General features: G+C 37.5%; 1 protein-coding gene and 1 long non-coding RNA gene across 3 annotated transcripts in view; one reads left to right on the top strand and one right to left on the bottom strand.

Annotated features, from left to right (window-relative positions):
- dnah7 (dynein, axonemal, heavy chain 7) overlaps positions 1 to 16,553 on the bottom strand; it is an 86,492-nt gene that overhangs the window by 42,730 nt on the left and 27,209 nt on the right. For both annotated transcript variants that reach the window (XM_027152463.2, XM_027152462.2), the window contains exons 22-33: positions 16,268 to 16,408; positions 15,727 to 15,939; positions 15,475 to 15,584; positions 14,456 to 14,624; positions 12,025 to 12,127; positions 11,146 to 11,273; positions 8,866 to 9,078; positions 7,160 to 7,258; positions 6,740 to 6,988; positions 4,393 to 4,542; positions 3,168 to 3,350; positions 285 to 461 (exon numbers count right to left, since the gene is read on the bottom strand). In XM_027152463.2, coding sequence (XP_027008264.2) covers positions 285 to 461; positions 3,168 to 3,350; positions 4,393 to 4,542; positions 6,740 to 6,988; positions 7,160 to 7,258; positions 8,866 to 9,078; positions 11,146 to 11,273; positions 12,025 to 12,127; positions 14,456 to 14,624; positions 15,475 to 15,584; positions 15,727 to 15,939; positions 16,268 to 16,408 — 1,935 coding nt within the window. The remainder of the gene's footprint in view (positions 1 to 284; positions 462 to 3,167; positions 3,351 to 4,392; positions 4,543 to 6,739; positions 6,989 to 7,159; positions 7,259 to 8,865; positions 9,079 to 11,145; positions 11,274 to 12,024; positions 12,128 to 14,455; positions 14,625 to 15,474; positions 15,585 to 15,726; positions 15,940 to 16,267; positions 16,409 to 16,553) is intronic.
- On the top strand, positions 4,963 to 16,400 carry LOC125141407. The gene is made up of 4 exons (XR_007140777.1): positions 4,963 to 5,180; positions 6,679 to 6,892; positions 13,139 to 13,221; positions 16,266 to 16,400. It is a non-coding gene; the product is annotated as an uncharacterized LOC125141407 (long non-coding RNA).

The raw sequence follows: 16,553 nt of genomic DNA on the forward strand, positions 1-16,553 counted from the left end.
ATGTGCCGAGGCTGTGAGGAAAAGTCATTTTGTGTCTTTTAGTGCAATTGTCAGAACAAGGTAATGAAAATCAACGTAGGGGTATTTTAAGCTGAAACAGTAGTAACACCATTCTGTTGTGCATTTTTTTCATTCAACAGAACAGTATGTTATTATCGTGTATGTTACAGGAAACACACTAGAGACAAAGAGAATATTTCATTTTCTAAGCTAAAGATTTAGGCCACCAAAAGTTCTGGAGGAATAAAGTCAGCATTGATTTATGTGCTAATCTGTGTAAGCACCTTGGTTCCTTTGCGGATGAGCTGCAGGCAGGTGGGCAGCATGCGGTCGAAGAGGCCGGTGATGAGGTCTTTCGCCACGGAGCTCAGTGTGGACGGCAGGGTGTTGAGCCAGGAGATCATTAACGGCCTCCAGCCCAGCATATGAGGCTCCATGTAGATCATACCACATCGAGACACCTGCACACAAACACCACATTTCCAGTGTAACATTTAAAAGTACACGGATTTTACTTCGTAGTTTATTTATAGAAGCCGGTATTTTTATGATAAATGGTCCATGGTGCTGTGATATTGTGCTAATTTAGGTCTTTCTTTTCTCTCAGGATGCCTGAGCTGGAAATAACTCTGGTTTCTTTTACAATACAGCGATTATACAGTAGCTTATAATTGAACGTTTAGCATAAATCTACAGAATCTGCATTTTAAAGCACAAGGACCCTGGACCTGTGACCTGATGTAACACTTTCCTCAGATAATCACAAAGCAGATTTTCTTTAGAAGCTTTGTTTACAGCATCTCCAAAAGCAGGTCCAATTTTGTGTCATTTAAGCCCTTTAAATCCACGATCCGATTGTTTGCTTATGTTGCACAGTTTAAGGATTGAACATTTTCTTGAGGAAGATCACACATTCTTAACACAGGATCAGGCTGCATACATAACAGAAAAGACTATTTTATGACTTTTTCTCTTTAATACCATCGATGGAACGGGTGCAGAAGTCTTCAGTGGGTGAAGGGATGACGAATAGCTCGTTATAACAGCTGTGTTCCATCGGTGAAATGAATGTCAAATATTTTTGCCCCCGTAGCTGGTGAATTTTAAAACGCTGCTGGAGTAGGAGCGCAGGGACGTATTTACTCAGTACTTTACTGAGTTTACTAGCTTGATGGCTGAACGGTAATCGAGTATCTCTGAAACAATGGGGAATAAGGGGTGGAAAAATGGAACGAGAGCAAGTGAGATTTGCAGGAAAAAGTGTGTGAGAGAAAGAGAGATAGAATAAAATGAGTAGAGAGTAAAGAAAGCTCAGAGAGAAGAAGACTCTCTTTGTGTTACAGCCAAATCCTTTCATTTTCTATCTCGGCTCTGCTGAAGGTAGAAACACACTACCTCTAATCAATAGCGACTTTAATCTGATAGCAGTCTCTGTATAACACAGACACCACGCACACACGTGCACACACACACACACACACACACACACACACACACACACACACACACACTATATTTCACCCTTTCCCCTTATAAAGACAGCCATGTATCTTCATCGTATAATTCAAACCTTTAGAACTTTAATGCTCATGCTCTTGCTTCATGTAGTTATGCTGCCAAAAATTTACTATTACTAGTTTAAAATGGTTTCAAGCCTCATGTTAGTTAAAGACAAAAATTAAAAATGTGTCATGTATTAATTAACTGAACAATCTTTTTTTTTCTCTAAACTTTGATAAAAGGTTTTGTACAGAGTGAGCTGGCATTCGAGTTTCTGAAAGCCACTATAAGCTTGTCGTTACTGATGAAAAGTCTGAGAGAAAGACACTGGTGGAAAAGAAGGATCGGTAATGGATTTGACAGGCTTGCTGTTTAAAACCTCATGCATACCAGAGAAAATCTGATTTGTAGACTTTTTTTTTTTAAAACATCAAAGTACACATTTGCACATTTGCCATGCCATTTTTGTGCATCAGTGATGAGTAAATAGAGGGATTCGTTTTCATTTGATTTCATCATATTTACATCAGAAACAAGTGGTAGCCAGCGGCAACATCCACACAACGTTTCAGATCCAAATATTGAATCGCTGCAGCTAACAAATGACTCTGTTGACATTTCGTCTAGAATCCTTTGTTGTCGTTGTATTCCAGTTTAAGCTTTAGCTGGATTTTGTATTTTTTTTTCCTAATTATGAATTTTGAAATCTTTGCTATATTTCAGTTTTAGTTTCAAAATGTAGGCCACTTTCAAACCTCCTTTTTATCTCCAGGATTGTAGATCGTAGTTCTCCATCAAAGACCATACTGAAACTTCATCATAAGTGAGACCGCGCTGGTTAAAGTAGTAAGTGACCTACTCCTGGTTTTCTGATCATGGGTTGTGACTCACTGCTTGTATTACTTGATATCAGTGCAGCTTTTAATACCATCGATCACAATATACCTCTCGACAGAATATAAAAAAGTAGGAGCTGAGGAAATGGTTTTTCCTATCAGATCTTATCTGATTGACTGTTATCAGTTTTTTAATGGTGATTTCATACACACACATAGAAAGGTTTGGTGTACCACAAGGCTCTGCTCTAGCCCTGTTCTTTTTCTAATCTATTTATACAACACCCGGATGGCATTATTCATAAACATGGTATTAGCTTCCAATGATATGCTGAAGACACACATCTGTCCCTTTCAGCAAAGCCAGATGACAGATAAATGGTGCTCTGTATTAATACCTGGATTAATAAAGTCTACAGCATTTTCATACAAAGCCCCCAGGTGTGGAACAATTTTTCACATTCATGTTCAAAGCTGGATATATAGCTTTTTTCTCTTTTTCTAAACTCCTGTTGTGTCCACAAAACCTGTCCCATGCTCTTCCTCCTCCATTTAGGAACTGATCTGTTCTTCTTCTACATTCCATACAGATTTCTGCACTTTCCCTATATGACTGTTTAATACTGTATAATGATCAAAATCCCAGTATCTGGTGTCAACCAGTGAAGAACAGGTTCCTTGGTGAATCTCTCAGATTTCAGGTTTGGTTCACAAAAGTTTTGTAGAAATAATTTTGAGAATATAACATCATTTGCTAAGCAGTAAAGAAACCTTTTGCAGATTAGTAACACAGAGGAAACAGATTATTGATCTATCCTTAGTGTCTCTTACCGTAGCGGGTGAAGCCACCTCCAGGTCCATTGGTTCGAAGATGAGGCTCATTTGTGGAGACATCTGGATGATCTCACCACTCATCAGGCACAGTTTCTTATTGTCATCCAGGACTGTGTTCATGTTTTCAATCCACACCGCATCCACAGGGCCATCAAAGATCAGCCACTTCCTGTCTGGTGTCTGAAGAGATGATTAGTCAATGAGTCCCATTGTTAATACAAGCATTTTTAAGTGAGTCCAGCTACACTGAAATGATGTGCTCGATCAGATTTAAGAGAAAATATTTTGTATATTTCTTATTTAAAAAAAAAACTATTTCATTGCTCATATTAAAGTTAATTTTAACAACTTTCTAATTACTAGTTTAAGGTGTCATCAAAATTACATTATTATAAAACCCTGCAAGGATCAAATACACAATGATCAAATACACAGGCAAAACTTGTGTGATTAACAGAGACAAATTGTGTTTATTGGGTGTGGGAAGTGGTAGCTCAGTGGTTAAGACACAAAATGCACTACTGGGTGGACAAACTGCCTGTCCCCTGTCCCCTGGAGCAAGACACTTAACCCCGTTACGTTGTATAAATGAGATGAAAAATAAGTCTCTCTGGATAAGGGCATCTTGCCAAATGCTGTTAATGTAATGCCATGAATTGACATATGGAATTGAACTCAATGACATTTTTGTCCAAATTATCTATAGAGCCAGTCTAGAAAAGGCATTTTTTTTCACTTACTGACTTTCTGACTCCCATTGTTGAAACATCGATGCCCGAGGACTCTAGGCATCCGAATTTTGAAATCTGAATTCTTGTTATGTTTTGCTAGGGCCGTGAGCGATACCAGGGACATTCTGTGAACTACGTGTGTGATAAATGCTTTGCAGCCAGTGCCAATCTGGCATAACTAGACTGGTTTCCCTGTTATAGACATCTTCATAACACTAATTATATTTCCAGATGTGGGGAATGGGGAGAATCATCATCATCATTTAGTAAACAAACCAGAATATTAAATGGAAACTGTCTTTTAAGGTAAACCTAACAATATCATTGTGCATTGACATGTGAAAAGAATTACATAAGATTATTTACAACCCAGGACCCCAAGAGATCCAATTAAAATGAATATAAATATTTGTGCACAGTATTGTGTATTCGAGCATTTTAAACATTTATGTGCACATTTCAACCACTTAAACTGCTATAATGGGACACACCTGAGAGTAGGCAAAGGCTCTGTAGCTCACAGCAAGTATACCGTCTGACCACTCATGAGAGACGGGGTCAAACTGACCGTACAGCTGACCCATGGTGATGGACTTGGGGTTGATAACGGTGATCTGAACCCTGTTCTCCTCCATCAGGCCCTGCATCAGAGAAAGAAATCCCATTAATGTTGTTATCAGAACATTACCAGAAGACTAAATGACGTCTGGAGGTTAACAATGAGAAAGTGTTTCCAGACTGTCTTTCAAACGAGGAAACAGTGTCAGAAAATCATAATACATAAAATACATCCTGAAATAAAAATGGTGGCAGATCATGGTGATAATGTGGTTGACCCTGAGAAGGACAAATGAGTGGAAATCATTTTTCTACAAGATTGTATTAAGGAGTTATAAATGTAAAAAAATGTATGTCCAAATTTATCCTATTGGTTGTCATACAGGGCTCGAATGTTGTTCCGCAAAAAAAAAAAAAAAAAGTATTACTTTGCCGAATCTGTCTGCACACCTTTGGTGCTTGGCCCCCTATGAAATGACAAATTGAAGTAGCTCGACTTCAGCTTTGTTGCACGATGGATTCAGATGGAGCGAGTCTGTAATTAGGTAATGATGTGCACCTGCTCTAGTTTCCCCTCAAACCTTTGCATGCACTTCTGTTTGGCGGTGCGATTGTGTAAAAGAAAGCCAGCTTTATTGGCACTGATGTGAAGTGGAAACTGAGTTTTGTTCATTATATTTTGTAAACATTGTGTTTATTTTCGACTGGCACCTAATAGCAGGTAATTACGCTACAAATGGTTAGCGCTAAGATTAGAACTCAACCACTTGCTAAGGTTTACTGATCATTCATTCATTATTTATTCATGTTAATAAATCTAATAATATCATCTGTGCCTTTATAGGTCTTAAGAGTCACGTATGTTTGCTAGTAGTTTTATAATTAGGAAAGTGGAAGTCGGTGAAACAGAAAACAAAAATTCATAGAGATTTGAATGGTTTATGAGATTTAGTGGGCTGACATTTTGCAATGAGTGGTTACGCTATCGTTTTTGTTTTTTTTCCCTGACCAACAAATGCATTTTTAGACATCGTACAGTACATGTGGTTGAACCGGGCTCCATGCGAAGGCATGTGTTGCTTTCATCTGACTAAGTAGATTAGACGAGTAGCCTACAGTACATTAATAAAATCAATAACCGTATATATTTTTATGCAGATGATCATGACTTACCTCTTGGCTTCCTTTACAAGAACAATCTCAAACTAAATTAGATTTTTGGTCTTCTGGGGTTTCTTTTTGACCAGTAAACTATTATACTAAGACTTTGGATCGGTGACAGATCGACCTTATTTGATTTGAGTCTGCAAAGAGCCATTACTTAAAATGCACATACAGGATGCTTTTTAAGTCAAGTGGAAATAAAGGCTCTCCAGACATTCTTTATGTGAACTATCATCAAGATAGCATGAAGGACGTAATCCGTTGTTATGGAAGCCGCCGTGTCCACCTTTGAAATCTTTTACGCTCTTATTTCTTACCACTTCCTCCGTTTTAGTGCCGTGACCTCGACTTTAAAGTGGGACTACATAAAGAGCGCAGCTCTGCTTTGAGATTCATGTACTAAATCTGCATTTTATCTCTCTTGACATGTGGGTTATGCTGCTTGTTCAGCTTTGGCCCATTCTCCAAATTCCTTTTCAGGTAGAGGATGAGAGATGATGTGTGTTTTCTACGGTTGGTTGAGAAATAGAGTTATTTGGAAGATCAGTTTGAATGAGGGATCAAATTCAAAAACATGGCAGATGATCTGAGATTTGATCTCAGCCATATTTGCATGTGCAGGTCTGAACAAGCATTTCTTATTCATTAGGTCACGGCGTTATTGGTGTCAGATTTTCTTTCTGGGCACAGTGGTTTATTTGGAATGAAAGATATGACTAGACAGATGTGCAGACAATGATCCAATGTGGTAAAGAAATCAGAAATGGTGATACAGGCACTCGTCTGTTATACAACTGAGGATTAGGTCACATTTCTACCTACAGTCGATGGGAGATTTTTGCCTTCCACTGACTGTCTTTTAGTAAATATTGTAAGAATCGGTGCCGCTGGTGGAGTGTTGGTCAACTCTGGAATTATTAGCACCCATTTAAGGAAATGGGCAAGAACTGCATAAAATAAAACTCAAACACTGTTTAAAATTGTAACCCGAACAACATACGTTAATTTGCTTTAACAAAAATAACTCAACAACTTTAAACTCCGTTTCCTCATAGACTTCTTAGAAATGAACAGAATGTCACCTTGAATATCTGGGGAAGAAGAGACCTGGATTACCTTCTCGCAGATATCGTGCAAGGCAGCGGCGAGGACTCGATAGGCGGCGGTCTTCCCTCCGAACGGCTCTCCTACCATCATGAAGCCGTGACGCACGATCATCATCTCGAAAATCTGCAGGATCTTCTCTGCAAAGAAATCAGTCACCTGCAGGTTCATCTTCTTACTGTTCTCTTTAATGGCCTCCAGCAGGATAGTATAGTCTGGTTTGGGAAGCGTTACTCCGGGGAAAAGATCTGAAGTGATGCCCTAGAGGGAATTAGCCCAGTAACAAAAAAAAAAAAAAAAAAGATTAAATTAATTAAAGAATTCTAGACATGAACAGAAAATCAGTAGTAACTATCAAGCATCTTATTTTAATATTTTCATCAGCACACCACATTATTGAAACTTTATTAAAACAGCCATACACTTTATTACCCCGAACAGTGGCAGATCGTGGGCCAAAAATTTGGGAAGGTTCACATCGATGATGGACCTCAGCAGAAGAATGTCCTCGTCCTCTTCTGGAAACTTCAGCTGTGACATTTCAAAACATAGGCTCAGGATGTGCAAGAGAAAGAAATAAATAAAGAAAAGGAAAGCGTTGGAAATGAAAGACTCGTCACACATACAAGGCTTTGGTATCTTTTGGGGAAAGTCTCATTCACACACTCCTGTTGTGTGGCGTTTTTTTTTTTTTTTTTTTTTTTTTGCTCATTCTTTACAATCGCTGCCATTTACAAGTTGAACCCAGGAGGCTAAAAGCGCACACATCTTCACTCCGCGAGTCATTCTGCAACAGGACAAAAGGGTGCAGTCCCGAGTGTGATGGTGTGGGAAACAAATTGGTATCGAAATGGCAGGAGTGCATTCGTTTTCAGAAAGCTGCGTAAAAAAAAGATATCATGCTGAAATGGGAAAAATAGTCGAGGGAAAAGGGAAGGTTTGGAGGTCAGTAACATTTCCTAAGGCTCTAAAATCATCCTGGACTCCATTTTGTCAGCTTGAGTGCTTTCTTTACAAAAAAAAAAAAAAGGGACACGATAATAGTGACATGAGGATTATCTTTTTAAAAATAAATAAATAAATACTGAGCACGTAAGAAAAATAAGGTAAAAAGTCATCTGGCATGGGTCTTTTTTAGGATACACACGTTTAGAGCGGCACTTTCTTGTTCTACACATCCATGGAGACTCGTAAGCTAAAGATTCTTCTTCTTGCTGTTTCACTTTTGTTTCGTTTTGGTTTTAAGCCAGAAAGAGAACAAAAAATGATAGAACGTATAGGAGGATAGTGAGAATTTTAGTTGAAGCATAAACCCTTTGCTCCTTTGGGCCTCTCTAATGTTAGATTAAAAGATGACTGGAAGAGGAACTGAGCTAACAGCATCCGAAAGACAATAAGAATAAGTTTTCATGTGTGTAATGTCTTTCTGGAGCCCAAAACCACTTGGCAAAGATAAACACAAACACAAACACACACACACACACACACACACACACACACACACACACACACACACACACACACACACACAAAATAGTGATTCATCAAAGAGAAGCTAGAAGAGGAAGGAAAAATAGAAATGCAAATGAATGCACAAGGAATGCGAATAGGATATGAAAGAAGCTTTGGAGGATTGTCACCAAAAAAGTCAGTAAGTAAGGTGCAGGTTAATTAAAAAAAAACTACTAATTTAATTCTTTAGATTAATGTTTAGCTTAGTAAATCTCTGAAGATAATGCAAAGCAAATGTCACCAGTTCACTGGAAGAAAATTTTATAAAATCAATTATCGTTGTATTTGAATCGATCCAAATGTTAAGGAACCTATAATTAACTTCATTTGCATCGAGTTCTGCATCAAACTGGTTGTGTTGCTCTGTTCAAATAACTCTAGTCTCAAAATAGTCTCAAGAACCAAAAAAAAAAACTAAAATAAAAAAGATAAAATTTGTTTTCCATTCAAAAAAGTGTAAACTTCCACCTAGTGTATGTATTTGTGGATGTTCTGAGCATCCAGAAGCCAGAATTTGCGTGTTAAAAAACAGTATAGTAGAAAATTACATTACTTGGAATTCTACTAAGGAATGAAAATGATATTTTGAACATCCTGAATGTTTGACCAAGTAGACTTTACAGTACCTTTAAGTTTCCAGCAGCAGTGAGGACGGATTTGACGGCCCTCATGCCGTAATCGTAGTGGCTCTGAGAGGACAGCTGCTCGGAGCACAGGCGATACGTGGCCACGATCTTCACCGAGAGAGGACGAGCCCTTACGAATCCGCAAGAGTAGAGCACGATCTCTGCGATCAGGGCGTAGTCAGGAACCATCATGGCCACGGTGCGGAACAGGGCCTTAGGCAAACATCGGAGAGACGTACGTGTCAAGAGCTTTACACTGACTGTCTTTAAGTCCATACAGACAGCTGCATTATGGATAAACATGCTTCCAACGATAAATTAATAATAATAATAATAATAATAATAATAACAATAATAATAATACTTTCATAATTTGTCTTCTCTTATATTTTTCCTATCAAGCAAAAGCACTACATATATCATTACAATATTTAGTGGATCCTAATATTTAAATATATTTATATAATAATCTAATTCCTATAGTTTTTTCCATGAAGTGACATAATGAAATAATGCATTTTGCTGGTTTTTTTAAATTTTCAAATCAGCTCCAGTATTCATGAAAATTATTAGTGTAAGGAATATAGAACATACTAGATCATGCTGGTTTGAGTTATCTCTCAAAAACATGAAAAAAAGAGGTATGAAAGGTGGAATGATTTGTGCAGCTTTCTTGAGCTCCCTATCCTGAACTGTTCCTTCCAGTTTCACGCCTATTTTTCACGCCTTATGTAGAGTTCATTAATCCAACATAAAAAATCTCTCAATGTATGTTGACTTTAGACATTAGACTAGTTAGTATTCAGTGAGCTACATGTATATATTTTGCATTTTCCAAATCTTTTTAATGCTAATGATTAGTTAGTTAAAGTATTTTGAACGCTCTATCTGACGCCGTCTGGAAGCCCCGCCTCCTCACCTTCATCTTGTGTGTTCTCTTTTTTGTTTGTTTTCAATATTTACAATTTTAATAATCCCCAGTCATCTGTATTTGCCGTTTATTCCGCTTAAAAACTTTATTTTGTTTATTTTTATATAATGGAACATTCGTACCAAACACCAAGTGTACACCTATTTGTGCCAAGAGAATGCATTAAAGCTGAACAGTATTAAAAACAAAAAACAGAATTGTTTTAAAGCTTGAAAGGTTATAAATTCTGCTTAAATATTAAACCTTTTTAATCCTGTAAGATTTTAATTGAGTTGAGAACACATGCTACTTCTGTAAGACTGGCCGGAAATTTAATTGAGCGAGTGCCAACTGCTTGCGACATGCCTCATGTTGCGTCCTCATCCTTGCGGATGTCTGTGGACGTCCCTGATATTACCACAAGGTCCATGAGCTCCAAATTCATCTAAAATCCAGGGCCCGTATTTATGGAAATCTTAGTGTAAGAGAAATCTTAGTTTCTCCTAGTGATGTAATTGTAACAAAATACTTAGAAATGTTGGCGTCTTCCATTAAAATTAAAGATAAGTTCCTAGTAAAGTTATTTACGAAGAATCTTAACCTGTAAAATTGTTCTCAGTTGTCTTAGGAGTAGTGAAGAGGACTTTTAAGATGATTAAGGGTTTCTTTAGCAGAGGAGAAAATGGCCGAAAGGTGAAGAGGGAGAAGAAATGTGTTGTATACAGTATTTAATAATGATAGTGAGTTAATAAGATGATACAGATTAGATCTTGTAGGGATTATTATTATTTTGTGACCAATCATGTTAGAGATAACATCTCAGACACAGAGCCGAAATGCCATAGCGTCAGAAATGATATCATTTCTCTCTGACATTTCTGCTCTGTGTCAGAGATGTTTACATTTACATTTATTACATTTATAACATACAGATGTTAGAACATCTCTAATATGATCGATCACCAACGTAATCCCTACACCATATAGTCTCAAATACCTCAACAGGTTTATAACAGACCAGATTTTAAAAGCGCTCCTTTTTTTTTTTTTTTTAACTGGACAACCAATCACAGTCTTCAAAAGAATGCGTCATACTTAGTGACGGGTTAAGCCCCGCCTCCTCTCTAAGATAAAAATTGTTGTAGTATTTTCCTTGTTCAGAGTTGCTCTGAGATAAGATTCATAGTTTTCAAGCTACGTTAGCAGTTCCCTGAGATCATTGAGATCATTCTTACAATCTTTATGTAAATGTGTCCTGGTCTGTGAAGAGTTTTATTTCTAAAACTAGTTCTTAACAGATGTGACAGTCTTGTGTATGGGCTCATATGGGTTTTTTTTTCCAGCACAGTGTCATGATTTACATGCTGTACCTTCAGGTTATCAGGCAGCTCGGAACGACCGGCGTATCCTGGGTTCATAGTGATGAAGACGGCACAGGACGGGTCGAGCTTTAACTCCGTCCCCTCAAACAGCAGCGTCTCGGCATGATCCGCAATCCCTACGTGACAACAGAAAGATTTCTTATGACTTCTGGAGAGCTTTAACTGACAGAATGCTAATGAGACTAAATTAGTGATTTGAATGAGTGCATGATTAGTATAATCTGTTTCTAAATACAGCCTTGGTATTATTTCGACTGTCCGTTTAATTGTCAGATCTTTAAAAAAAAAAAAAAACTTATTTCCATTATGCCTGACTCTTGTGTCTGGCAAGAGAAGAAATGTATTGTACAATTCAATTGAACCTCCAGAATATCATGATATTAAGGTATCCTTATGGCGATTTAATGACCATTTCATCTTGACCAGAACCCCAAATGTAACATGTGGGCTAAGTGACTTAAATTAACCATGAACTAATGCAAGAGTGAATAATCAGCATGACATTCTTTCTAGGCAAAATTAGCATTCATTTAATCTATAATATCACTTTTTAATAGCAGGAAGGACTTTGAGAGCCACTGAGTGATGTAATGAAAGGCTTAATGACCTCTTTTATTCAGTTATGTCTATTTTTAACGTCCACTGGTTGCTCAGATCGGCAAGACAAGCGTGCCAGACTGTCCCTAAAAAAGTCTAACATCTTCTGAATGAGGATTTAAATATAATTCTGGAAATTGGTATACAGATTGGTGATGAGTTTATTAATCCTATCCAAATTGTGCACGTATGATCGTATATATAATGAAAAAAAAACACACACACACACCCCCCCAGCACATATGCACACACACACAAACACACACACACCTCTCTGAATGGTGAAGATTTGTTGTGCCACCACAGACAGCACCTCCAGGTCAATACGGTTGAACTCGTCAAAGCAGGCCCACGCACCGCAGGATAGCAAGCCCTACAACAAGCAGATAAGAGCTATCAATCAGAAAAACAGTAATATGCTTGTACTTTCTGATCTGTAAAATCTCAGGCTCTTAACATCTCCTGTGTTTATCGCTTTACTCCTCTGGACTTCTCTAGTCTAACAAGCGGAGCCTTGAAGTCTTCAGAACAGACTAAATCGAAAGGGTTAATCATATTACCATCCGTATATACTGGATAAAGGAATGCAAATCCTGAACATTTTAAGTATGAGTATCTATGCTTCACCTATCCTTCTTTATTTAAATGTACTGTATTTCAGTATTTTTCTTTCTCTATTGGGAAACATTAAGTTATATTCCTCAAACAAGAAAATTACGTCTTAAGAATGGAAATAAATAAATAAATAAACCAGGAAATTAAAGGAATCTTAACCTTCTGGGGCAATATTTCTGTTTAGAATTAAGCATTAACATTTAGATCTTTATACAGTATGTCCTTAATAGCTGGATTGTTATCGTCGCTGTCGGGCGGAAACCTCCTATGTCCAAATTTTGTCAATTTCATATTTTTTCACATTTCGATCTAAAGTCTTGAAAATAGCTTGAGCGCAAATCTCTTAACTACATTGAAACCTCGTCTCTTGTCAAAAGGCTCAACGTGACCGCAGACTTTATTGAACACTGCTGGCAGCAGCGACGTCTGTGTCCGTACCGTTCTTATCAATGACAGCATAATCTCGTATCTCCTTGCTCCCAAGTCATAAAGCTTGTATCTCCTATAAAACGTGACTTTGGGAAAATGTTGTGTTAATGTTGGTACACAAAAGAGTATATGATTGCAATATGAGGTATAATACAGTAACAACTTTAACGATACAATGTTTAATAACTAAAAAAAAATACGCCGTTTTTTGAATTTCCTGAAAAATAATGGTTTGGGAGATACGAGGATTCCGCTCGACAGTGACGTTATGCTTATTATAATGCTTATTGTACAGTTACAGCAAAGCTTGTGTTATATAACGGTTTAATCGTCTCTACAGGATATCATCCGGTCCTGTCGACCAAAGACGTTTTTTCTGATGATGATCTAATACCAGCCCTGCCAAAGTTTACACTTCATACAGTGAGTACTGAGTGTCTTATCATATGTATGGTGGTATGAGTTTCCAAAATCATGTGATTAAATTTGCTTTCTTAGCGTTCGCTTTCGGCTAGATTCGTATTAATATATTAGTGGCTGTACAGCGATGCACAGTGGCTGAAAACTAATCATGAAAGCTTAGCTGGATTGTAGATTATTATGTAATTATAATAAAAAATACACACATCAACATCCAAACAATTGTGATAGTCCTTACAGAGAACAATATTCACACCGCAGACATTTCCTCTGTTCTGCTGCTTCCCAAATTGATTAAACCAGAAATGGTGAAATTGTTGATTTTCCTGTTTTTTTTTTTTTATTGTTCTGGATGATTAAATCATGTATCACAATTCATTTAAATGGTAAATCACGAGTAGGGAATAATCAATAACACACATAATGGCACTGAGGCCTGGCACTGCTCTGCAGTTCTGCATGCTGATACACAGTTCACCTGGATTATGTTTCTTATTAAAAGCTTGTTACTGCCGATTAAATCATTTCAGCGCAGTAAAACCCAACCAGCTTGTTGTGCTCCCGAGAAGCATCCGTGTCGGGTTAAGATGCCAGCTACATTTAACACCTAGGTTTTAAGTGGATGTACTAATTCACTTTATATTTGGTGATAAAGGCACAGTTTTGCACGCTAGCAAGAAATGGCCACAAGATAAGGTTTATGTAATTGAATGTCTGTGTGCACCTTTTAATTTGTACGCACACACACTCACTCACAAGACTCACACACAAATCTGCATAAAGGTTCCATGTCAGCACCCGAGTCTTACGAGCGCTCTGGGAATAAAACCCTGCCTATGAACCATGATGGTTGTTTCTCCTGCTGAAGTTTTCCCATCTATAGATTCATCATCAAACAAGACAGGCTCGCAAAAGTCTCTGTTGCCATGACGACCGACAATGTTCTTTTCGAGCCTTTGACCACATGCCGTCTCTTGAGCTTCACCTAAAGTGCATCTTCATACTAATGCTCCTTTTCATTTCCTTGCAAACTTAGGTTTTTTCGGCTGATCAAATATAATATAATATAATATAATATAATATAATATAATATAATATAATATAATATATAATAAGATGTAATATAAAACTCATTTCACACTAGTTTTTCTGAGTGAAAGTGTGTGCGGGGGGGGGGGGGGGACTCTGTGCGAATGTAATTTCTAATACAATTCAGATGGCAGGAAAATTCACTGACCTTAAAGAACTTTCCCAAGGCGATGTAATCAAGACCGTCGGAGCAGTTGAACACGACACACTGCTTAGCCACAGCTTTGGCTAAGTCTTTGGTCGTCTCGGTCTTTCCAGTACCTGCTGGGCCTTCAGGAGCTCCTCCTAAATGCAAGCGCAGGGCTCCAAAAAGGGTTCTATGGAAAAAGATGTGGAACGTTTCATGGAGATCTTTCAATTCGATTGAAAATGAATGAACAAACCTAAGTAACTAAGTAACCTTCGTCACATTATTTTTTTGATTTTGCAAAATATAAATCCCCAGATATCCAAGTCACAGATAAACTGTGTTTAAAAAATTTCTATCTGTAAACCAATCATCGTTTAGAAGAATGTTTTATTTACATTATATTATAACATCAATATTAATTTACGTTAATTTACAGAACATTATAAATCCAAACATTGATCTTTTATTTATTTTCACTGTATTTGGCCAATGTTCAAAAATCCCAGCGTATCCCAAAATATCCCAGAGTTGTTCATAATGTACATTTAAAGGATCCTTTAATGTGTCGGAGAAGTACTTTATCCCAAAATGGCTCTTTAGCCAGACAGAAACATATTATTGCTAAGGTAATGAAGTGTTGTTGTCACAAATGAGATCTGGAGCTATAAAGAAGCAAACTGTACTGAAGCAGCAGTCCATTAGTCTACAAATCGAACTCTAATAGACAATTTTTGAAGGTATTGTCCATATTTTTTTCCCCAAACAGTAAAATAAACACTATTGCTAGACTAGATCTTTTTCGAGAGTGTAACTAGCATATTTGTGATTGCAGAAATTTTAAAGATTAGCATTTGCTTTATCATAGATAATATATTTGTATACAAACTAAATGAATCTCATGTATTTGACATATCTCATTGGTTGCACGTTATACGATTAACAGAAAAAAGCAATGCATGAATAGGATTATAAAGAAAATGTCTTTGCAAAAGTACAAACAGAAGGCATACAATTTAGCATAACATTGAACATCTGACCTGTAGCAGCGATCGGTGAGAGGGGTGATGACCAGACGTGGCGTGTTCCCCAGGTACTCATAACCATATTCAAGGCCTGCATTAATCATTTTGGTCTGAAGCTGATTATCCTGCAAAGATAAAGAGAAACGCTGTAAAAATATGAACTGTACACCAACAGATACTGTACACTGCACTTGTATCATGGTATGGGGAAAGATATAGGCCTAAATCATATCATGAGTGTTATTCTGCTAGATTAGATACACTCACAATCCAGTAATAACGAAGCTGGCTGAGCCATTCGAAGTTGTTCTCGTCGTTCACGCCCTTCTGGACAAGCTGGGCCAAGACGTCGCGAGCGTGCACGTCCAAAACCACCAGTGCTCCAAGAGTCACTCGGTTCTGTTTGGACAGTTTCCCACGCACCAGAGACACTATGTCATCAATCTGGGTGTTGTTTTGATCCAAATAAGCTTGCAGAGCCTAAGAAAGGAAGGAGAAGAAATTTCAGACCAGAAGTTGAAACTGATATTAAAGGCACAATACTTTTATTTCAACACCAATTTTTAAAAGCTATTATTTACTTTATCATTCCCTTTTATAAAAGTCTCTAGTAAGTAAGGAAACAGAAAAAATAAGGGGAAAATAAAAGTAAATACTAACACTAGTATTTAATTGTACTAGCTAGTTAGACTAACTATTTATAGTTTTATACATAAGGTCGTAAGTAAGAAAAGTGTGTGTATTTGTGTGTGTGTGTGTGTGTGTGTGTGTGTGTGTGTGTGTGTGTGTGTGTGTGTGTGTTACAGACGTGTGGTCCTTCTGCAATGGCTTCATGGATGTGTTTGGTCCAGTACACCTGAGACACACACAGCACTGTCTGACCCGGCCAGGCTCGCACCCAGTCGTTCCTATCCTGTTTAGGGTACGCTTCGAGTGCCTCGGCTATCACCTGCAAATCACGAGAGGAAACAAGTTTACTTGGATATAACGACTTTCTATAAAGCACAGTGGTAACAAGGGTTTAACGTCTAAATACAACAAAATGCAGTATCCAGAGACTAAGAAGTGTAACTGATATAATGCATTATACAGTG

This window comes from Tachysurus fulvidraco, chromosome 6 (assembly GCF_022655615.1).
Source record: "Tachysurus fulvidraco isolate hzauxx_2018 chromosome 6, HZAU_PFXX_2.0, whole genome shotgun sequence".
NCBI lineage: Eukaryota > Metazoa > Chordata > Actinopteri > Siluriformes > Bagridae > Tachysurus > Tachysurus fulvidraco.